General features: G+C 41.0%; 1 protein-coding gene and 1 non-coding gene across 2 annotated transcripts; one reads left to right on the forward strand and one right to left on the reverse strand.

Moving 5' to 3' along the window:
* Window positions 1–4,356: 4,356 nt before the first annotated feature.
* On the reverse strand, window positions 4,357–24,354 carry LOC147581262 (uncharacterized). The gene is made up of 5 exons (XM_086708412.1): window positions 24,328–24,354; window positions 20,389–20,533; window positions 7,789–8,037; window positions 7,288–7,616; window positions 4,357–6,871 (listed from the first exon to the last, which is right to left on the reverse strand). Exons 1-5 carry the CDS (start codon window positions 24,352–24,354, stop codon window positions 6,557–6,559), a joined length of 1,065 nt encoding a protein of 354 aa, XP_086564538.1. The 3' UTR covers window positions 4,357–6,556.
* Window positions 7,586–7,667, forward strand: TRNAL-UAA (transfer RNA leucine (anticodon UAA)). Its single transcript has one exon. It is a non-coding gene; the product is annotated as a tRNA-Leu (tRNA).
* Window positions 24,355–24,731: the final 377 nt, after the last annotated feature.

Raw genomic sequence — 24,731 nt, forward strand, 5'->3', positions numbered from 1 at the left:
AATGAAAATCTCTATTTCTTAATAATCTAATTGAGACAAAGAATGGGTTTAAAAATAAACTGGATGTTGAAGCATCTAACTCAAATTAAAGGGTATTAGGACAATGGTATGCAATCAAAACGGTTTGGCACTGGCACAAAAACAGACACATAGATCAGTGGAACAGAATAAAAAGCCCCGAAATAAACCCATGAATATTTGTGGTCAATTAATCTATGACAAAGGAGGCAAGAGTAGGCAATGGGAAAAAGACAGTCTGTTCAACAAATAGTGCTGGTAAAGCTGGACAACTACATGCAAAAGACTAAAACTGGACCACTTTCTTACACCACACACAAAAAGTAAACTCAAAATGGATTAAAGGTCCAAATGTGAGACCTGAATTTATAAAACTCCTAGAAGAAAACATAGGCTATCATTTCTCTGACATTGGCCGTGGAGACACTTTTCTAGATACGTCTTCTCGGGCAGGGAAACCAAAGCAAAATTCAACTATTGTGACTATACCAAAATTAAAAGCCTTTGCAGAGTGAAGGAAACCACCAACAAAATGACAAGGCAATCTGCTGAATGGGAGAAGATATTTGCAAATGACATATTCAATAAGGGGTTAATATCCAAAATATATAAAGAACGTCTACAACTTAATGCCAAATAACTCAAATAATCTAATGAAGAATGAGCAGAAGAACTGAATAGACATTTTTCCAAAGAAAACATACAAATGGTCAACAGACGCATGAAAAGTTGCTCAATATCACTAGTCATCAGAGAAATGCAAATCCAAATCACAATGACATATCCCTTCACACCTGTCAGAATGGCCAAAATCAAGAAGATAATAAATGAAGTGTCGGCAAGGATGTGAAGAAAAAGGAACTCTTGTGTGCTGTTGGTGGGAACGTAAACTGGTACAGCCACTGTGGAAAACAGTTTAGAGCTTCCTCAAAAAATTAAAAATAGAATTTCCATAGGATCCAGTAATTCTACTACCGGGTATTTACCCAAAGAATATGAAAACACTAATTTGAAAAGATACATGCACCCCTATGTTTATTGCAGCGTGATTTACAATAGCCAGGATATAGAAGCAACCCACAGATGAATGGATAAAGATGTAGTATATATACAATGCAATATTGCTCAGCCATAAAAGAGAATGAGATCTTGCCATTTGCAACAGCATGGATGGATCTAGAGGTATAATGCTAAAGGAAGTAAGTCAGAGAAAGATAAATACCGTATGATTTCACTTACATGTGGCATTTAAGAAACAAAACAAATGAACAAAGAAATTTAAAAAGAGACAAACAAAAAAGCAGATTCTTAAATACGGAGGACTAACTGGTAGCTGCCAGAGGGGTGGTGGATGGGGGAACGGGTGGAATAGATGAAAGAGATTAAGAGTACGCCTATCATGATGAGCACTGAGTAACGTATAGAATTGTTGACTTGTTATTTAGCTAATATCACTGCATGTTAATTATACTTCAATAAAACATAAAATGAAATAAGACAAAAGAAAATAAAAGAAATAAAAGGGGGAAAAAAAAAGAATGTGTTTAGAAGTAACCTGGAGGGGCACCTGAGTGGCTCAGTCAGTTAAGCATTTGACTCGGTTTTGGCTCTGGTCATACCTCATGGTTCATGAGATCAAGCCCCATGTTGGGCTCTCTGCTGAGTGTGCAGCTTGGGATTCTCCCTCTCCCTCTCTCTGCCCCTCCCCCACACGGTCTTTCAAAATAAATTAATAAACTTAAAAAAAAGAAGAAGTAACCTGGACGTTGAAGCATTCAACTGATGTCGAAATAAAAGGGTGTTAGCATGATGCTAGGAAGTGAGAGATTTCTGGTGAAGTCAAAGTAAAGATTCTATTAAGGACGACACACCTTACGAGAAGGCAGCTGTAGGTTTCCACACAATTAATTTATACACCTTTTTAAATACAGGAATACAGCAAGTACACCCTCAGGAGAACGACTTACTTAAGAGAAAGAGGTAGATGATAAGAAATCAAGCCGACGGTGGGGAATCAATTGAGGAAGCGACTTCCAGGGAAAACCGTGGAGCCCTTCATCCATCCCACACATACTGTGTGAGCCTTCAGGGATGCTTTGGCAGAAACCCTACTGTGATAAAGGAAACTCTAAAACCCTAGCCTGCCTCAGATTACCCGATTCAGGTGTGCATTCAAGGAGAAGTTGGGGTGAGGCTCCAGAATTTGCATTTCCAACAAGTTCCCGGGTGGTTCTGACTCTCTGAGAACCACTGGCTTATATTTAAAAGACATGTTAATTTTCTTGTATAAGAAGCAGATTTCTGGTTGGCTGTGGCTCATAAGGTCTTTAAGGGCAAGGTCGCTTTCTAATTTGTCCCTCTGACATCTTTGGGCATTAGCTGCTTATCCCTAGGCTTGTCTCCTCATGGTCACAGAGTGGCTACCGCAGCTCCAATAATTTCACCTTCACACCATCTCATTGAAGGCACAGAGGCAAAGGGAAGAAATAGCACAAGTTTTCACTTCCCAACCTTCGTGTTTTTTTATCCAGAAAGAGCATCTTTTTCAGAACTCCCAAATAACTTTTCTTATCTCTCATTGGCCAGAACTGGATCACTTACCCACTCTCCCCCTCACCCTGTTCCAGATTCATTCTTGGTGTAATGGATGACAAATAATAATTTGACAAATAATAATTGACAAATAATAATTTGTCCCCTGGGATGGGGGCAATGTCTACCTTGCCTGAATTCAAAATGGGAATGGCTGTTCAAAAAGTAACAAATATTGACTACCATACCCCAGGAGCCTACCTCCGGCCAATCACACTGCTAGATATTTTGCATATATTAATTCACTGAATTCTCACATTTCTTGAAGTAGACATTATTATTCTCATTTTACAGGTGAGGAAACTAAGACTTGATGAGGTTAAGTATTTTGTACATAGCTAAGAAAAAATTAGAATTTGAACTAGGTCTATTGATTCCACAGTCTAAACAGTACCTTTACGTTATGATGTCCTGCTAACTCTTGTTTTATCTAAGACTCAGATAAATTGTTGCTGTCATAATGACAACACTTGCTTATGGACAAAAAAAAAGCTATTTTTTTTTAAATGTTTTATTTGTTTTTGAGACAGAGAGAGACAGAGCATGAACAGGGGAGGGGCAGAGAGAGAGAGGGAGACACAGAATCCGAAGCAGGCTCCAGGCTCTGAGCTGTCAGCACAGAGCCTGACGTGGGGCTCGAACTCACGGACCGCGAGATCGTGACCTGAGCCGAAGTCAGACGCTCAACCGACTGAGCCACCCAGGCTCCCCCCCCCCCAAAAAAAGCTATTTTATATTCTGCTTACTATATAGAATATATATGTACTATATTTCATAAGATTTGAGGCAAAAATTTAAATGTATGAGTACTTAGAAAATCCTGGGGACGCCTGGGTGGCTCAGTTGGTTAAGTGTCTGACTTCAGCTCAGGTCATGGTCTCAGGGCTCCTGAGTTCAAGCCCTGCATCGGGCTCCTGTGTTGACACCTCAGAGCCTGGAACCTTCTTCAGATTCTGTATCTCCCTCTCTCTCTGCCCCTCCTCCGCTCCCACTCTGTCTCTTTCTCTCTCTCAAAAATAAACATTACAAAAAAAAAAAAAAAAACAGAAAATCTTGTCACCAAGAATAATCTATTCCTAAAAACATACCTTAGTTTTCATTATAATAAACAAGATCAGACAGGGTGAGAAGGATGCTTTTAAAGTCTAATTTGGAACTTCCCAAATTTTGTACACTCATGTGTGCAGGTAAGTCTAACTTATACTTACTCATTTCACTTTACAATTATATGTGCGGTGGGAAGGGAGGAGTTATGTGGAGCCATGGAGGAGAATAAGGCAGATAAAAGCAGCATGGGAAAGGCAGGAGAGAGACAGAAAATGGCTTAGCATCGTCAAAGGACAAGGGGTCCCAACTTAGTATGACTGGGATTTCAAAGGTTGTGGAAAGGGGTTTTAACTTTAACTTTTACAATGTGAGTCTGTTTTAGGCATGATATCTTCATTCTGAAAAGAGAAACAGAAAGAGAGAAGTAAGAGTAGAAGCCACCCGTCAGGACTCTGGGGAAAAGGGAAAGTAAATGGGTGCCCTTGGCAAGTACGGGCGATCCCATGCAAGAGGTTAAGAACAAATGGGAAAAGGAACTCCAACTGCAGTGTTTGCATAGGGGTCAGCAAGATTATTCTTTTACAATATCTCTGTAAAAACAAAATATATGCTCATGAATACGTCATCAAAGCCAGAAAAACTAACTTTGGGTGCTCTATTAGTCATCTGTACCTGCATAAAAATAACATAAAACGTAGCTGCTGAAAGCAATAAATATTTATTATCTTACATAGTTTCCGAGGGTCAGGAAATGAGGCCTTGGCTGGTGGTTCTGGTTCAGGGTCTCTCATAAAGTTGTAGTCAAGATGTTGGCAGGACTGCAGTTACCGCAAGGTTCAACGGGGTGGGGGGGTATCCATTTCCAAGCTCACTCGTGTGGGACTTCAGTACCTTGCTGGCTGCTGCCTTTCAAAGGGCGGCTCATGACATGACAGCCGGTTTCCTCCAAAGGGACTGATCCAAGAGAAAGAAACCAAGACAACGGCAGCAGTGACTTTTGATGACCTAGTCTCTGAGGTTGCATATAAAACCTCTTCTGTTTTATTCTATTTGTTAGAAATGAGTCGGTAGATTCAGCCCACACTGAAAGGGAAGGGACTTAAGCTCCATCTCTTGAAGGGAGGAGTGTCGAAACATTTGTGAACATTATTTTTGAATCATCAAAAAACACGTAAAGAATATCATGGCATAAATAAACACACGCACAGTGAAACATTTGCCCATAAGAAGTATGTCAAATGCAATTTCCTGAACATGAAGCCACTTCAGTGTTGCAAAATTTGCCTTAATATTGTCACTTGCTCTCTAATATTCAGTTATTACAGACATCACTGCACAGTGCTTTTCACATTTTGTTCCAACGCTCAAGTGGGTATTTGTCATGCCTTGCAGATGCCAGCATCTTTTGAACACCCTTCTCATGTTTGGGGAATTTCCTCCACTTTAAGGCTTGCTTCCTAAGGTAGAAGCTAGAACTTTCCTTCTTAACCTCCCTTGTGGCTAGGATTTGGGGAATGGACTTGTCCTCTACCCAGAGAGCCCCATGTAGGATGTCAATTTGGCAAAGGGGCAGCACAGCCCAGAATCTAGTTTCCAGTAAGGGGGTAGGAAAGGACTTCAATGATGGACTCACACCTTGGGCTCCTCATCTCGGGATTCTGCTTTCTTGTGTTGGCTTTATTCCCAGGCAGCCTATCTCTGTGTAGTGCTCCTAGTGCTCCATAACAGTATTCCAGTTTATTAGTCTCAGGCTTTTTATTAACTATTAACTAATTTTATTAACTATTAACTATTCATTAAAAGAAAAAAAACCCCACACTTAAACAGTAACATTTTTATTCTGCCCATAGATTTTGTGAGTCAGAAATTGGGAAAGGATACAGTAGGGATAGCTTGTTCCTGCTCCATGATCTCAGTGCTTAGCTGGGAAGATTCAATGGCGAGGTCACTTGATGGTTAGGTGCTGGAATCAACTGAAGGCTCGCTCGCTTCTATTTGCAGCAATTAATATTGACCGTTGGTTGGGGCTGTTGGCTGGAAAAACTACATGTGGCTACTTGGGCTTTGTCACAGTATGGCGGCTGGGTTCCCAGAGCAAGCATCGTAAGAGAACAAGGTGAATGACCTCAGAAGTCACGTAGCATCTGTCTACCACAGACACAAGGCTTCCCTGATTTAGCCAGGAAGAACACAGACTCCATGTATTGATGGTACGGGTGTCAAAATCACAGTGGAGGAAGATAAAATAACACGTGGGATGGGAGGTACTGTCGTGGTCCTCTTTGGAAAAATGCCGTGTGTCCCACCGCAGACTGAAATTTTCTCTTCTCCAATAGCTCTGAGTGATCTGTAACTCTGACTAGACTAACTTGTGTTCCAGGCCCATCCTTCAACAGTGGCCACAGAAATTTAATACAGTCTTGAGGCTGCAGAAGAGGCACTGCTAAGGGGTACCCTGTAATGAAAACAGTTCAGAACGGTTTTATACTAGAGGCCATTGGGAGGCTAAGTCTGGGGTTGAATGAAAATATCATTCAGATAGTATATTGCCATGTTCCAGAAGATCGTGGAGGATTTGATGGCTAGATTGGTGGTAAGAAATCTCTGTAATGGCCTTGAGGTGCAGGCTGTAAGTCTAGGAGGCCTCTTACATTGGAGTGAGTTTGTAACTGGGCCTCTCAACTTGAAAATGGTGATATAAACGCTTGCCATATAGACTTGTTTTTGTTTTTTGTTTTAAATCAAACTAGATAATATATGTAAAGAGCTTAGAGCAATGCCAAGGGTTATGTGGCAAAGTGCGGAGGGGGCAGTTCCACCAGTCGTTACCCTCAGGGCCTCTCAGGGGCAGTCAGTGTTCTCGACTGGGACTCAGAGGCTGGGGGAGAGCCTCCCCAGGTCACGGCAATGTCCCCGGGGGGCTCACAGGAATTCCAGGAGGTAGCAGGACAATGCGTTTCTCACAATGTGACCTAGCCGGTGAAGAGCCAGTCGGTGAAGTCCCACACAGGTGAGTCTGCGCAGTCTCCAGGCTGATAGAAGTTCTCGGGCAAAGAGTGCCGCCTGCACTGCAGGAGCAAGGGCGTGGCTGCCAGACCGTCCTTGGTTCCCAGGCTCCCGAGCCGTGGCTCTGTGGTAGTTTCGAGGTCGTGGGGTGGCGCGGGGAATGCAATGGCCGTCCTGGTAAAGGAAGTGAGAGGACAAGCCGAATCTCCTGTGCACAGAACGAAGGGAGAGCAGTGAACAGTGAAGAGAACGCAAACTTCCAAGCGCACGGGTGGGTCGTGGGAACAGAGGGAGGGCCCTCAGAGGTGCAGCGGCCGTGGTGTCGGCAGCCAGCGGGAGGGCCACTTGTGCCACACTCCCCGCCTGTGGTACAGACACAAATTTCTACAAAACTTCCTTCCTGTGTGACTTGTTAAGAAGAAACGCGGCCCACAAGCACAGGGGTCCGAGAACTCTGCTGCTGCCCGTGCAACTCATTCCTTGAAGTTTATTCACTTTGGAATAAAACGAACGAAACCCCACCCTGTGGGCTCCGTCCCTGCCGCGCCAGACCCCCGCGCCTCCAAACTGTGCTCCTGGGAAACCAGAAGTTTACTAGTGTGTTTGTTTCCCGCGCCCGCGCACCTCGAAACCGAAAGCACCACTGGCTGGGCCCGAGTCCTGCTCGGAGCTACCAGCCGAGCGTCCCCGCCGCCAGCGCGCCGAACTCGGATGCAGTTGCCTTCCCTGCCGCGCCGGGCCGGGGGCAACAGTGAGCTGCGGCGGCGGCGGGAAACCGAGGCCCTGGCGGGGAGCTAGCTCCAGCTCGGGGTGGGAAAACCGGGAAAACAGCGGCAAAGTCTCCTCAGAAACTCTTCCGGGAGGGTTCGAGGACGGTGGAATACGGCTTGTAGGAAGAGTGAAATGCAGACCGTTCGCCTGTACCAGGATGGCCGAGTGGTTAAGGCGTTGGACTTAAGATCCAATGGACAATGTCCGCGTGGGTTCGAACCCCACTCCTGGTAGATGTTTGCTTTTACGGTTTTTTTAACTTAAAAATTTTATTTCTTTTCAAAGTATACATTTCACTGAGCACACCACGCCTGGGGCCCAAGAATTCTGTCTTCTGGCTGGGAGAGACGCAACCTTCTCCCACCTCCCTCCGACTCGCATAACGCTCGGCGTCGCTTCCCGCGGGCGGAAGACGACTTGGCGCGCGGGGTGGGCGGGGGCTGGGCGGGAGCGCGGGCGGGGGCCGGAGGGCGTCTCCCCGGCCGGGGCTGCGCGGCGTCAGAGGCTCGCGGGGCCGAGGCGGGGTCGGGACTCGGGACTCGGCTGCGGAGCGGGCCCCGCTTCCCCGCTGCGGAGCCGGGGCCGGCCGGGCGGGGCGGGCGCCTCCGATGGGAGAGCACAGTTAGCCCCCTCCGCCGAAAAGTCAAGGCTAAACCACCTTTTTCCGTTTCGCCAAAATGAATTGTGTGCGCACAATTCTTCCATTAGCTCCTTGAAGGCGGAGACAGTGGGCACCCCAGCTCTAAAATGGACTCTAGCTTGCATCCGGCTTAGAATTTTAAAATACCAATGGCATGGTCTCGTTGTTTTCTTCCTTCCTTTTTTTTTTTTTTTCTTAAGACTTTTTAAAATAATCTCAAACCTAGATTTAAAGTAAATTAAAGTAGATTAAAGTAATCTAAAACCAAGAGGAAAAAGTTGCGACTACAGTGCAAAGAACACTTTAAAAAAAAATCATTGGTTAGTAAGATACCGACTAGATGCTCCAATACAACCATTAAAATAAGGAAATTAATATCGATAATTTACTACATCTAGTCCCTGAACCTCTTTCAGTCACCAGTTGGCGTGTATAGTAAATTCTCCTGTTCAGAGTAATGTACTGAATTTACTTGTCACACCTCCTTAGGCTTCTTGAATCTGTAACAATTTCGCAGTGTCTCCCGACTGCCATGATCTTGACACTTGTGAAGATGACAGGCCAATGACTGTGGAGAATGTCCCTTTGTCAGCTTGGGTTTGTCGGATTAGATTCAGGTTGTGCTTCTGGAGCAAGAGTATGGCAGAAGTGATGTGGTGTTCACACTCCATCCGGGGGGAGTGATTTTGATGTGTCCTGTTAACTGAACTTAATTCACTTGATTAAGCCTCTCTGCCAACTTTCACCACTATAAATTCACTCTTTCCCCCTTTGTAATTAATATATATTTGGGGGAAATGTTTTGAAGCTATAAAAATATCCTCTTACTCATCAAACTTTCCATTTGATTCAGTTATTTCTGGAATCATAAGTAATGTAAGTATGCACTTATGGTGCATACTATTTTAATAAATGGTTGCAATCCATTCTATATTTGTTCAATGATCAGTGTCCCAGATTTGGCCAGTGGAAATCCATCAGAGCTGACCTTTAACATGTCTCCATCATTCTTTAGCACTTCCATCCTTCCTGGTCCAAGATATTCCATGCTTACCTTCTATTTTCTGTGCCCCAGCCCCAGATTCAGCCCTTTTCAAAAGATCCCTGATTCCCTTTTCCCAGGAGAAAAGTCATTAGAAACCAAGATCTTAGTGCTAGACAAGCTCATTGTTTTGATGTGTTACTGTTCCCAGGCCCTCTGAGTGGACAGAATTAGGAAGTATGTGTGTATACACATCTATATTTGTCTATTTACAGCCAGGAGTTTATACTAATACCTCCAATTCTGATGCAACATTACGGATTTTTAGTTTTTCTATCCATATTTGTAATTCCCTAAACTTGCGACCTGCCAAAGTAAAATTTACCTTGCTTGAGCCTATCAACAGCTTTAGAATTGAATTGTTCAAGAAGGGAAGGAAAGAGGTAAAGAAAGAGTGTCTAAGTAGTTTAGAAATGAGCATCCTGCCAGCATCTGAGAACTGGCTATAAACCAGTCACTGTTAGACACCTAGGATGTGCAGATAAATAACTCAGCATCTGTCTCAAGGAGCTCAGTTAGTGAGAGAGAGATTTTAATGAATCACGCTTATAATGAGAAAACATGAATTATGTCCTAGATGCTAAAGGAGCAGTGTGGGAAGCCCTAACTCTTTACCAGAAGAGTCAGCTTTAGTTGGGAACTGAAGGAAGAGAAGTAGGGCTCTGGGAGGGGAAGGAGAGAGGTGCAGGTGGGGTAAGCCATCTTGAGACCATGCTAAGTATGGTCTCTGCAGTCCACTGAAGGATTCGAAACAAGAAGCAACCTGATTAGTGTTGCCTTTGGAAGTATCTCTATCAACATGGAAACTCTTGGTCCATCTATATAGGTTTGGGAGAGGGGGGCATATTGAATTGGAAGGAAATATTTTTGGGTGAAAATTATTTAATTCAGTCAATAGCCAGGTCAGCTGAACTCAGTCTACCTCTTTCTTCCACCATAAAGGCCAAGCAAGAGATAAACTATATTGATTTGAAACTTTTCCAGCCTGAACATAAGGACCTGTGCTTATTTAAGTGCTTGTATTACTATGTTCAAGCACAAATATAGAACAGTAGTGGCAAGAATAGGCAAAAAGCAGCGTGGAGTTTACTTTGTTTCTTTAAAACTACATTGTAAATCAGGCTTCTAGTTTGTATTAACCAGTTACTGTGCATTAGCTGAGATGGTAAAAAACTCGTGAATATTCTTCTATGAGACTGCTGAGATTCTACCAGATTACTCTGAGATGCCACAAAGATGGATGAAAGGATGCTGAAAGACTGCTGGTCTAGAAACAAGAAAATCTATCAGATAGACCCTAGCACACTGCACAAGTTTTCTACTGATTAGTTGTATGGCCTACTTAGCCATAATCTTCACATGCCAATTTAGATGGAATCTTTTGCTTTACTATTTTCTTCTCTACAAAATGTATTATCACTGGTTTTCTCTGATTAGCAGGATTCTCTAACTGAATTTAAAATTTTGTTTTAATGTTTATTTATTTATTTTGAGGGGGTGGGGAGGAGCTGTGGGAAAGGGAGAAAGAGAATCCCAAGCAGGCTCCGTGCTGAGCACAGAGCCGGACTCGGGGCTCAATCTCATGAAACGTGAGATCAGGGACTGAGCCGAAATCATCAGACACCTAACCACCTGAGCCACCCAGGCGCCCCACTAACTGAATTTTGATTTAATGTAGCAAACATTGAGAATGCGATTCAATTTATAAAAGTTCAAATCGTGTGGTGACTCGGTAGAAAGAATCGGGGCTTTGGGGTAAGACAGGTTTGCCAATTTTCTTAGGGTACTAGTCTCCCTTTTCTCATTCAAAATTGGGAAGATAATATTTACCCCCACTGGGTAGTTGTAAGGTTGAATTAACTATAATAATGCCTTATTAATTATAATAATCATAATAAGTATTATTAATAATATTACTAATGTTAGTTAATATTGTTCTCATAATATTGCCTTCTCACAAAAGTAGGTGTTTCAAATCTCTCAGTTGTCTTCCGTTTTCTGAAGCCATCCACTGTGGGAGGTACAGAAGAACTACATTGTGCAAGTTGGAAGGACTCTTACCTTGCATGTAAAGACCACTTTACAATTTTTCGAAAACACTTCTACATTCACAATCTCCTTTGACAGACAAGATCATACAAGACTCATTGTACCAAGGTGGTAGATACAATTATACACCAGCTTCTTCAACAGATGTAAAAAAGTAATGTTTTCTTTCACTCAGAATTACACATATAGAGCCAGAGAACATCAGTAGCTCTTAAAAATTGAAATCCTGTCTTACAATGTAGCAGAATCTTTACTTTCCTTTGAAACATAGACTTGTTATATTAGACTCTTTTTTTTTTAATTCTTAAAAGATTTTGAATTTAAATTTGAACAATTTGTAGGTTTACCACCACTAAGCCTAGACTGATTTTCCGATAATTATTTTAATAATAAGAAATTAAGTCATTACTTAATTTGGGTTATAAATTAAGGGTATGGATTTGTAAGCATTCTCTTTATTGGTTTGAACTAGTTGTAACTTATTCAAAACTGATTATTTCCTTTTGGGCTTAACACAGAACTCTGGAAGACTGTTGCCAATATATTTAAACAGTGACACCTACTGGTTAATTTGAGGCACATTTATGTGTTAAATTCTGTCTGCCTTATAGGGACTATAAAATCCTGATAAATTGTTGTTCATAGTCACTGTGTTTGGGAGCACATTAAGGCTATGTCTAATCCAGCCAGTATTCTGACTTTATTTTTTCTCTTTCAATCATTGATAATAAATCTTCCACTGAAAAGATTCGCGAATCACTGACACAATTTGCATGAGCCATTCATTATTTTCATTGTGTGAATATGGCCTTTATCTCATCATATCCATCATATTTAGTTCAATATAATATTTATTTTCAAACTCAGAAACTATGAAGTTGAAGAGGAATAAAGATTTGGGTTAGCCACTAACTTTAAAACACAGAGGTCATGCCCAATTTGAGAAATCCTGAAGAAGAAGCTTTCTTTGTCCTTAGTACCAAGTTGGAATTTGGAGATCTTGATTATTCCTTTTGTGTCACATTTTGCTTTTAGATACAATTGCAGCTAATTAATGAACAAGTTGAATGCACATTTGCTAATTGTTCGGGTGAGATAAATGACAATGCCTTGAATTTTCATGAGTCTGTTCCGTTACAAAGATGCCATGTAAGAGTCAGAGAACATAATTCCAGGTTCTCTGTATCTTCGCTACTGCTGGATAGAAGGCCATTATGACCCACTTGGTCCATTTGTGAACTACCTGGTTTCATTTTCATCTAAATAGATTTTGATGTCTCTGAACCACTTATCGGAATGCTGAGCAGAGAGGCAGTGATTGTACCGGATCGTTACTGAAGCACAAACTGTGCCTAACAGTGTAGCTCTAGCACATTGGATGCACTATATAAATGCCCATGGAAGAAACAACCAACCTTGAAACCCACAGGAGTATATTTCACTGTTCATCTATTAATTGTACACATGTTAACTCTCAGGATATGTGTTTTATTTTTTTAAACTAATTATTAATTAATTATTTTTTAAATTTGCATCCAAGTTAGTTAGCATACCATACAACAATGATTTCAGGAGTAGATTCCTTCATGCCCCTTACCCATTTAGCCCATCTTCCCTCCCACAACCCCCCCCCCCGACCCAAGCAACCCTTTGTTTGTTCTCTGTATTTAAGAGTCTTTATGTTTGTTCCCCTCCCTGTTTTTATATTATTTTTGCTTCCCTTCCCTTATGTTCATCTGTTTTGTATCTTAAATTCCTCATGAGTGAAGTCATATATTTGTCTTTCTCTGACTAATTTCACTTAGCATAATACCCTCTAGTTCCATCCATGTAGTTGCAAATGGCAAGATTCCATTCTTTTGATGTGTGTATATATGTATGTGTATATATATATATATATATATATACATATATACACACATACATACATGACTGTATACACACACACACACACACACACACACACACACACACACACACGACAGCTTCTTTATCCATTCATCAGTCAATGAACATTTGGGCTCTTTCCATACTTTAACTATTGTTGATAGTGCTGCTATAAACATGGGGGTGCATGTGCCCCTTTGAAACAGCACACCTGTATAGGATATGTGTTTTAAAATGTACCCAGGATTTGTTTTAATCAAGTATGGTTAGACACACAGGAATGACTGACATAAAGGAATGACTGACATAAAGGAATAATTTTTGATACTCACAAATTCCTGGAAACAAGAGTCACAGCCTGCCGTATAGGTAGGTCAAGAAGCAGAAGAAACAAGGGAGAGCATGGGCAAAAACCTTTATTGTGGTTTTCACAGGAAGGCATTCATGAGGCAGGGTAAGCAGACTTAGGATTGGCTAGTTTGAATAATTTGAGCAGGTTCTGAAGTTGTAGGAGCTATTCTGAGTTATACAAGGTCTCTAGGAATTAGCTAACCCTGGGAGAGGCAGTTCCTCCATGATCAGCAAGGTCCCAGGTGCCAAAATGTCGGAAATAACAGAAAATAGGAAAATACAGTTAATTTAGTATGGGTTTGGGCATTCTCACATCTCCTTTCTTCTCGTTCTCCTTTTGCAGCTAGGGTCAATCTTATCTGATTAGAAGAATCAGGATCCAGAAGCCCAAAGAGGCAAACATGTAAGTAGTTTTTGAGTCATTTCCATCTGAGTGTGGCTATACAACATACTTGTGCAAATCATATCTCAAATTTATCTTTGGGTTTATGTTGTCTTTTCAGCCATCTTATTCATGGCTCTAGTATAGTAAGACTCATAGTTACTGAAAAAGGTAGCTTTTTAAATTGCATTGAAAAGAGGAATCATTAAGTTGAATATCTGGCTCAGTTCTACAATCTACTTTGTACATACACACAGAAGTATGTGTATTTGTGAAATACACAGCACAGGTCTAAGAGGCAACACAGAGGCAACTCAGAACTGTGAATAGAAGTCAGCCAGTCCAAATTTCAATCCCAGCTCCAACCCTGATTAGCAATGTGACTTTGGAGTGGTTATTTAGATTCTCCAAGTCTTTTGTTTTCTCATCTATAAAATGGGGGTGATAATAGAAATACCTATCAAATGATGTCCTGTGAGAGTTATATGTACCGTTGACAAAGTGCTTAGAAATTGCCTGGCATTTGGATGATTGATAGATTAAATTATTGCTATACTTTAGTGATTCTTGCAAAGTGTGCTTATGGATTGACTACAAGACCAGTTTTGCTGCAACGGTAAAAGTTGTTCATGGAATTGATTCTGTTAGATATACATTGTATTTGCCATAGCAATTGTAGCCAAGTAAGATCATTAGCAAATGATATAATTTTTAAAAGACATGAAATTTGGGAGAGGGGCATAGAGGCATAGATTGCATTTTTCAGATTTGTTCATTAAACTTTTTTTCCTTTTATAAGTCTTTAAATGCCTAGCTTTCCATCATCAGTAATCTTTTCTTAAACAAAACGAGTAGATCCTTGAATAATTTTTATGTTCAAAAAATAGCACTGAGTTCTGAACTCTAACTTTTCAAATTCACGATAAGTGAGCTTATTGTTTTCTCCTGGGTGTTACACCCACTGGGTTAGTCACAAACAGCTATATTAAGGATGTTGTTCACATTTTTTAAACGCTAGCCTTCTGGCCCACCCAGTCCTGCTTCAATTTTAAATGCAACCTGACTTAACTTTTCTTTTAAATTTCACATAAAGAAAAAATAAAGACTCCTATTACTTGGAAGATGTTTAGAACAATACATAATGCCGTACTTTTAAGTGTGGCAAAGTGCTTCATACCGTGTAGATGGGCCTTGGAGTCTGTGATTATGTGGAAGGTCCTTTTACTATGACTCAGTGCAATGCCTAATTCTATTAGTGCACTACAAAGAACAACATGTAGAAAGATACATGGAGCCAAAATGAAATTTTAAAGTGGCCTAATGAGTTGAAATGACCTCAGTTATATGCTAATTGAATCAATTAGTCAACTTCTTGAATGCTGATTTTATTCTCCTTTGAGGAATCCTCAGACCAAAGTATGAAGGGGATGAACTTGGGTAATTCTAGATGGAAAAGCTCCATGGATAGATCTGGAGTAAAGAGGATGTTTCCCACTGGGTTTTTCCTGTTCTGCTTCTACATCTCTGCATCATAAGCCAGTCTAATGCCTGCTTAGAGAACACGCAACCACTGCTGCCTTTTACCCATGTTTTCAAAGTGTCTAGGAAAGTCTCAGAGAGAAACACCAGCACTGAAACGTGGGCAATCTCTAGTTCCAACTGAACAATTCATTCATTCATTCATCCATCTATTCATTCAGTATTTTTTAAGTGACTGAAATGAGCAATGCTATGCTGGTTGCTCAGATATGGCAACAAATAAGAAAAACAAACAACTAATCATAATGTTAATACTTTACAGTTGTAGTTCTCTTCTGGAAGCGTGGGGCATGGTTTGGAGCAGGGGAGAAGCAGAGGCCTTTCAGAGAACAGATGGAATGTGAATGGACAGCGGCCATCTGCCCATCACCAGGGGAGAGACTGGACTCAGCCCACAGAAAGAGAAAGGGAGAGAAAGAGGGAGAAAGAGAGGGAAAGGAAGGGGAGGGGAGGAAGGAAGAAAGAGAGAGAGAGGAATAGAGAGAGAGAGAGAACTCAAGACCTCACCCAGATCCCGGGAGCCAGTTGTTCTGGAATCAGCTCCACCCTTGTATTTCCAAGTTAAGACAGCAAATTCCTCTTTTGTGTGTGGCTTCTTATCTGAAGCTAAAGGAGTCCTGTCCTCAATAACATAGCCTTGGTTAGTATTGGTAGAAAGTTGAGTATCTTCTTGAATATCAAAGGAGTTAAAAAAAATTGTTATATTCCAGAAGGGGAACAAGTGATGGCTTCATGAGCTTTAATCATGGGCTTGTTGAATGTTAGAGTTGGAAGGGATTTACTTACACAAAGCTTCCAATAAAGCAGAAGTAACCCACTGACCACTCCTGGCAGAGGCGAACTCGTCTCTAAGCTAGTGGTCATTAATAGGGATAGCACTTCCCTTGGGAAGCACTCTGGAAGAATGTGGGGCACTTTGGGCTTGCCATAATAATTTGGAGGGTGGTTATTGCCATTAAAGAGGGGCCTGGGATGCTGGGCATGCTGCCGTGTATGGGAGTCCCACATAATAAAGAATTATCCTTCATCCTGCAAGAGTTTAGATTGTCCAGCAGGATATTCCCATAGGTTAAAAGCCTGTTTGTCTAAACCCGCAGCCTAACTGCATTTTCTCGTGTTAAACACAAAATATTTTTGCAAGCTTTCAGTATGCAGTGAATTTTCCAAGTACACAACTCCCATGTAGATCAAGGAAAAATTGGATTTCATTTTATTCAGAATTTCATCAAGAGCTAGTTTCCATGTTAGAAGACTCACGTCACTCACAGCTGCAGCACTATTTGAGTATTTGGTATTTGACTCACTAGTTCAACACACCTGCATCAGCATACATTTGTTGCTGTGGTATTCCTGATGATTCGATGGGCTCCGTATTCTCTGGTCATGCTCTAGCACTTACATATTGAGCTATCCTGTAGAACCAGATGTCTTCAACCTTCTCACTCATCAAGCTGGGCCTTTCATCCAACTCTGGCTCATTTGTTCTTTTGCTGAGATAGGCACAGCCTGCCTGCTCGTGCCTCTTCTTGAAACATCTGCTGCCCACATTCTCCTGAGGCCAAGTGGGCAGGATTACATCACCCCCGCCTCCCTGCATCAGCTCACCCAGCCAGGGCTGGGTACCTGACTCAACAGGGCCAATTACGTTCTCTCCCAACAATTTGCAGGCCTACATAGGGCCATTTTCTGCTATGTCCACAGAGAAGCATGGCAATCCCATGTGCAGAGAGAGAAAAAAGGATGAAGCAAATGCAGGGAAAAGCAGAGACGAGTGGCCATGTGGCCAAAGAGTGAAAAAGGCTCCAGTGAGCAGCTGCTTTGGCTCCCCCGGTACATTTCCTAATGCAGGTTTGACTTCAGGAAGCCTGGCTGAGAGCTCTTCTGCTTCTTTTGTAATCGAATGATTCCTGACACAGAAGGCTGCCTTTCACCTGGCCCTATCGATGCACCAACAATTCAAGACCTAAGAGTCAAGTAGAGTGAGGCTTGAGCTACTCTAAGGTTTCAATTTCTCCTGTAACACTTTGCTAGTTCATATGTCTCATTTGAACTTATGTAATTGATTCTTTAAAACTTTTATTTGAAAGTATTTAAGGCACAATAGATTATATTACAAAAAATGAAATTATTTAAGGCTTTCTGAAAACTGCAGAAACAGTGCCTCCTTCACTCAGATTCCCCCAAATCTTAACATTTTACCCCATTTGTTTCAGCTTTTTCCCATTCTCATTCTCTTTAATTCTCTGAATCATTTGAAAGTAAGTTGTAGATATGATGCCCATGACTCCTCCATGTTTCCCAAAATAAAAGGATCCTCTCCTATATTACTACAGTATAATTATCAAAATTAGGATGCTGATATTAATATAATATTACCACCCAATAAACACATCCCATTCAAATTTTGTTGATTTCTTCAATAGCATCCTTAATACACACCTTTCCTTTTTGCTTCGTGTCTCTGGTTGAGCCTCTTCAATCTAGATAATTCCTCAGTCTTTTTTTGACCTCTGTGACCTTGACTCTTTTGAAGGGACAGACCAGTTATTTTGATAGGATTCTCCCCAATTTATATTTGTCTTCTATTTCCTCCTGATTAGATCCCAGTGGTTAACTTTTGACAGGAATGCTATGAACGTGATGCCATGTTTTTAGTACATCGTATCAGGACGCACATGATGTCTATTTGTCCTATTTCTGCTGATACTGACTTTCACAACTCAGATAAAATGATGTTGGACAGGCTTCCCCACTGTAAAGTTAATTACTAAGTGTTTTGTACTTCCATCCACTAGTATTAACCTCCCTTGATGATTTTGGTCTGAAACAATTATTACTATGATTTTTGCCAAATGGTGATTTTTTTCTATGTCCATCATTCTTTCCTCATTTCTTAGGTTAGCCATCTACTTCTAGTAGAAGAGTAAGGTAGACTTTTCTCTTCTTCCTCACATATTAATTCAATTGTTCAATATAAGCACATGGAGTCCTATTTTATTCAATTGGTTATAACCCATACGACCACTAAAATTTGGCTGTTCAAATTGTCCCACATTTGGCCAGTGGAACCCCTTTCAAGCCGGTCATTTCTTCTCTCGGACTCTCTCCGTACGTACCAGCCAAGTGGGTCTTATCCACTTCTTCTGGTCATGCTGACCTGACACTATCCCCAACCCTGTACCAATCCTCATATGCCAAGTAGCTATGAATCTAAATGCGGAACTTGACACAGCTCTTAATGGCCTTTATTTCAGCTACTCTTTTAGGTTATTGAGACCGTTTTGGAGTTTTGATTCTGTCACCCATGCATTCACTGTCCCTCCTACTTTTAAGCTACCCAAACCTTTAATGTTTTTATTCAAGGTGCTGATAAAATCTTGAATACAATAGGAACCAACACTTTCCTGCTATCAGAGATACATTTTTTCAGGTAGAATTGATACATTAATACATGCTTTTTGCATGTTGTTCAACCAGCTCCAAACTTATGTATGATGACTATCCATTTTGCATTTATTCACTGTGACCACAAGCATATATTGAGATTGTTTTTCTAATAGTGTACCAAAATGAAAATGCATTCTGTCTACACAAAGTGTAGTAACCTTATAAAAAATAAAATTATGTTCGTTTGACCTAAGATGTAATAAATGAACCCATGCTGGCTTCTACTGCTCATTGCCTTCTTATCAGAGGGGTTAAGTAACTTGCTCAAAGTATAGCTAAGTGAAGACCTGGAATTTGAACCCAGGCTGGGATATCTCTAAAGCTTTGTTTTTTTCGCAATGCCTCCATCAGTTTACATGGGGATAGAGAAGGACTTCCTCTTTCTGTTTTGACATTTTATGTTACTTTAATGACTCTGACATTGTCAGAGTGCAAGTCTGAGCACTTAGATATGCTGAAAGGCAAGACAAAGGTTAACCTGGTAGGGCCCAGGAGTTACCACTACCTCAGTTGTCTTCATGGTTTCTTGAATCCCTTCCCCAGATGTCCTACTACACTGCCTACTTGATGTATAGATTGAAACCTAACTTAGAAAAGCAGGCGTGAATCTCTTTGATTAAGAGCGAAGCATTTCTAAAACACAATTATGAAATTCAATTATTTGTACACGTGAAACATTTACCCCATATAATTTTATCTCTCAGAACATCAGTATTTCAAATATCATGGGTTTAGGTTCAGGGTAAGTTAAGAATTTTGCTGTTGTTTTCTTCTTTTTTCAGCCCCTTTAATCTAAGGCTCACTATAGCTTAAAAATGCCACAAAAGTGGTGAAAAGCATACCCACGTACCCAGTGAAGGTGGCTTTGCTAGACAAAGAAAGAAGAGGAAACAAACAAAAATCTCCTTAAGTGCTAGGAATGGTCTACTGAGGCTATTTTGCTGGATTTGGTGGATGTTGTGTGCAAAGATCACATTCTTGCGGTTGTGGTCGTGTTGAAGGGATAAGAACCCAGGAAGAGAAAAGATTCTGAACAAAGGAAGATTTAAGTTCACTAGCAGGGAGAAAAATCCTCACGGAGGAGTCTGTAAATTCAAGAGAAGTGGTGGGAGTCCTCATTTCAATACTTAGAGATGGACTGCACAAAATAACAAAAGACACTTCTGTGGGGAACAATACCAAGCTGGCAGCCACTCAGACAAGTCCACCCACCAGGATTTGGCCACTTATGGCTCTACAGCTCTCTAAGTTCCTGGGATAAGGGCTCCCTGCCTACCATCCCTCAGGAAAATGGCCTGTGGGCCCTGAAGTCCTTGTGGTGATGAGATGCCCGTCCACCCTGTGATGTGCCTGAAGCTGAGGCACGAGGACCCTTGAAAAGAACTCTGCACGCCCACTGATTTTCCATACAAATATCTTTTTTTCACTACAGAATCTTCCTGAAGGAGTAACATTTCCATCGCCTGTTGTCATCAAATAAATCTAGATATTTTCTCCTGGCTTTATTCATTGTTTGAACACAATATTGTTGAGACTTCTGGTTGCCGACCTCCCCCCATCTCTTCTCCACTGCACCCATAGTAATTGAACACAATATTTGACAGGATGCAGAGCTACCTGGAATAAAGACCACATTGTACAGCTTTTCTGTTAGGTGCAAGCAGCAATGTAAGATTTGGCCAGTGACATAGGTAGAAGTGCTACTGGAAAACTTCCGGGAAATATCCTTAAAGGACTGTGTGAGCACGCCCTTTGTCTGCTCCTGAGAATATGGATATGATGACCGGTCACATTAGAGCACAGAGAAGGAGGCCATAGCCTGGGATTGGAAGAAAAGAAAACTAAAAAGAGCTTTTTCCTGAGGTCTTAGTAAAGCAAAGCTACCATCCCAACTCAGGACTACCAAACTTCAGGCATCCATGAAGACTGAAAGAAACTGTTACTTGGGGAGGGTTTCTTTTATCTTCAGCCACTAGTCCTACCTGATAATAGCACAAATTAGTATAAATATTAATATTAGTATAAGAAATGCAAGACAGAAGTCACTGACCATTGCTCTGTACTATACTCAACTTTTTTTCTTTTTAACACATGTCCTCTCAGTCTTGCCCTGAAACCCTGACATATAATTTAAGGGAATTGTCAAATTTCCAACCTGTCTACCCAAATATCAATGCAAGGGGAAAAAAAAAAAAAGCTCACATGCTTATTTATTTATTTATTTCTATTCTAAGTGAAATTACACCCAATTATACCAACATTCAGATTCAGATGCGAGGCAAAGTGGAGAGCATCCTCTACATACTTTCATTCTTTCTTTTCTTTTCTTTTTTCTTTTTAAGTTTCTTTAGGACACTAAAGTATGAAAAGAGTTTCTTTTTTCTTTTTTTTTAGACAAAGGAGGGAGTGTGAGTGGGGAGGGGGGCAGAGGGAGAATCTTTTTTTTTTTATGTTTATTTATTTTGAGAGAGAGAGAGAGAGAGAATGTGAGTAGAGGAGGGGCAGAGAGAGGTAGAGACTCCCAAGCAGGCTCGATGCTCAGAGCAGAGCCTGACTCAGGGCTCAATCCCATATCCCACAGCTGTGAGATCATGACCTGAGCCAAAATTAAGAGTCAGTCACTTAACCAACTGAGCCACCACATGCTCGGAGAGAGAGAATCTTAAGCAGGTTCCATGCTCAGCATGGAGCCTGACATGAGGCTAGATCCCACAACCCTGGGATCATGACCTGATCTGAAGTCAAGAGTCAGATGCTCAATTGACTGAGCCATCCAGGCACCCCAGGAGGAAAAGAGTTTCTGAAACTGAAGGCTCTGGTCCCATTTATGTGTCCGCCTTTTTGGATCCTTCCATTCTCTGCATCCCCAAGGACCTGCAGATATATAAGGTTAAAACTCAGGAGACAGACAAGCTAGAAATATAAGATGGGAGCCACCAACCTAAAGGTGACAAGGAAAGCAAAGGAATGAATAACATAACACAAGAAAAAGGAGATGAGTAAGAAGAGAATCCCTAATGGATTTTTGCAGAGAGTTCACATTTAAGTAGTGCATAGCGAAAGAGATCCTCCTCATGAAGACTGTAAAGGCGTGGTCAGAGATGCTGAAGAAAAACAAAACAAAACATTATTCAATGACTTCTATTGATCAACTTGTAAATAGCATCAACTTTCTCTGATCTGGAAAATAAAACTTGAGTGGATAGACAGTCACTTGGATCTAGCAACTAGGAGGTCCTCAGTGTTGACCAACACATGAGCAGTTTCGGGTGGCAGGAATGGGGTCTGGGGAGAAGTTCAGGCAAGGGGGGGCGGGGCAGGGCAAGATTTTGTGCATAAACATCTCCAAGGCTATTTCCAGCACACAAACTATTGGGCTGCTTTTTGTTTGCATTCAGTGGCAAAGTCAGTTAAAAAGTCAGTTGTTTGATTGATTGGACCATTCAAGTCCTTTGAAGCAAATTAATATTTGCCTGCAAACTTAGCCTATGTTAAAAGAAAGGGAAAACTGGAAAGCAGCCTTTCTTGGAGGGTAAAATCTCCTTTATGGCACCGCAGTCCTGCCACGCGGGCATCTGCCACACGGGCTTCCGCCCACTAATTGAATATTCACATTAGCCTTGAAAGGCATTAGAGATCTAAGCACTGCTCTACTGAATCCAGATTTAAGCACTTACCACATGGAGGGAGGCTGAAAAGTTGGAAAGAAGAAACCCAGGCAAAGAGCCTGAGAAACTGACCTGCCTTTGGGGGCTAGAACTAGGATGGAAATTTGGAACTTTGGAAGACTTTCTGTTTTTTCCCCACTGTTTCTATTTTCTATAATTATTTCCTTTTTGCAAAAGCTTGGTATTTTGCAAAGTTCTCTAATCACGTAAAGACAGTTTCTTCTTTTTATCTCTGTTTCTCAGTGCTTTGTGTTATCGCATGCTAAATATATTTCACCATTTTATTTACTTCGGGCTGAAGCGCTGACACCATTATGTGACTTCTCCACATCCAGTTCCAAGCTGCACATTTCAAAGATAAATCACTGTAATTATTTATCCTCTTGAAAAGGAGCAGGAGGTGTGAGAGCCAAACTAATATGCACCTTTAGCCCATTTGAATGAGTCTTTGAAAACCAATTGTTCAGAACCCTTAACTTTGACTCTGTGTTTCCAGATCCTCTAATAGTAGGAGATAATTGAGGTTTGTGGATGAGTTGGGAAATTTTACTTATTTTTCAAAGACTACAAACCATAGCTACATATTTATTAGGATTCTTATTGAGTCCTACAGTGTCAGCCCTCAAGGTTGTTTAGCTCACCAACAACCTCAGAAAGAACCTGAAAAGTAGAAGTTTGGAATTCAGAGTGAAAATTTCAAAGCGAGGGCTAGAGATGTTTGTATCTGGTGGCTTCAGTTTATTTTTAGAAGGCAATTTTTGTCTCCCTAGCACTTTCCTTAGGTAACTTAAAATGCAATCAGTATCACAAGTTCGAATCTCTGTCCCTTCATGATGGCAGAAAATGAAGTTTACTAAAAATTATTTTCTACTCCACTCTGAGGTAGAAAGAGGAGTTTTCTGAAAAATTCTTTCTTTGGGTGGATGGACAAAATATTGCCCACATTGTAACTTGAATTGACTTGGTGAGGATAATATGCATAAAGGCAATCACTATTTTTATTTAGGAAATGTATTATCAGGGCCTTCATGTCAAATACAACCTCTTACCCCAACATAGTTGCCAAATTCTCTTAATTTTTTTTCCCCCCTGCTGGACAGAGTTCTTGGTTCATTGTTAGAGAGTTCCTCCCAGGTTCCTGGGAAAAACCTGGGCTTTTCAGAAGTGGTTCATGGTTTCCTTCTCTGTATTCCTGCCTTTTTTATTTTAAACACTTTCAAAACGCAGTCTCTTAATCACATGCTATACAAGGAAATCTTGATGGAAAATACTAGGGTTTAAAATTTCTCACATAAGCAAATTTTTTTAGATGATGGAAGCTAATCATAAGCAGAAGCCAAGAATATAATTTGCAGAATTCCAATTCGTAGAAGGCCAGTTTTCCAAAAGCTGATTTATAGAATAATCTGATATATCACATTTATGTGAATTTTGTAAATTTTTAAAAATATTTAATTTCTCAAAATTTCAGCATTTTATTTGGGAATCCATCGTACTCTTTTTTTTTTTAATGTTTATTTATATTTGAGAGAGAGACAGAGAGACAGAGTGCAAGCGGGGGAGGGGTAGAAAGAGGGGAAAACACAGAATCCAAAGCAGGCTGCAGGCTCTGAGATGTCAGCACAGAGCTCGGCAAGGGGCTTGAACTCACAGACCGTGAGACTGTGACCTGAGCCGAAGTCAGACGCCCAACTGGACTGAACCACCCAGGCGCCCCTGTCACAGATGGTTTTAAATTTGAAATTAAAATTTGAAGCTGATAGAGATGTGGAAATATTCCTGTTAAAGCTAAGTACGTCAGTAAAATCAATAGATAGGCTAAATTGTCATTTGGTAAATTTGCTTGATGCTAATTTAATGTGTGGTGACTATATTAAGACATGCATACCCTGTCTATATAGTGCAGCGTGTACATTGCGTAGATCTGGGGCATTATTTACATAGACTGTTGTGAATGGGTTTACTCAGGGTTGTGCAGCACGGGGACCCTAGACCTAAGCTAGATCGTAAGATGTCTGGCCCAGCCAAGTAGCATGTTGGGAGCTCCATCAACCAGACTAGCAATTCCAATCTAATTTGGAGGAATATGCACATCCAAAGAAGTTCAAACTAAGAGGATAAAGCAAGGCCAGAAGCACAGTTTATAGGGTAAGTTAGGGTTATCTGGAGGAGATTTTAAAAATTCCCATATCCAGGTTGCACGCTGACCAATTAGTTCTTGATGGGATCCAGCATGAACATTTTAAAAAGCTTCCTGGGTGATTGCAATATGCAAGTGTTATATAATAAATA

The sequence above is a fragment of the Puma concolor genome, chromosome B2 (assembly GCF_028749965.1).
Source record: "Puma concolor isolate L17-30 chromosome B2, mPumCon1.1.hap2, whole genome shotgun sequence".
In the NCBI taxonomy this organism is placed as follows: Eukaryota; Metazoa; Chordata; class Mammalia; order Carnivora; family Felidae; genus Puma; species Puma concolor.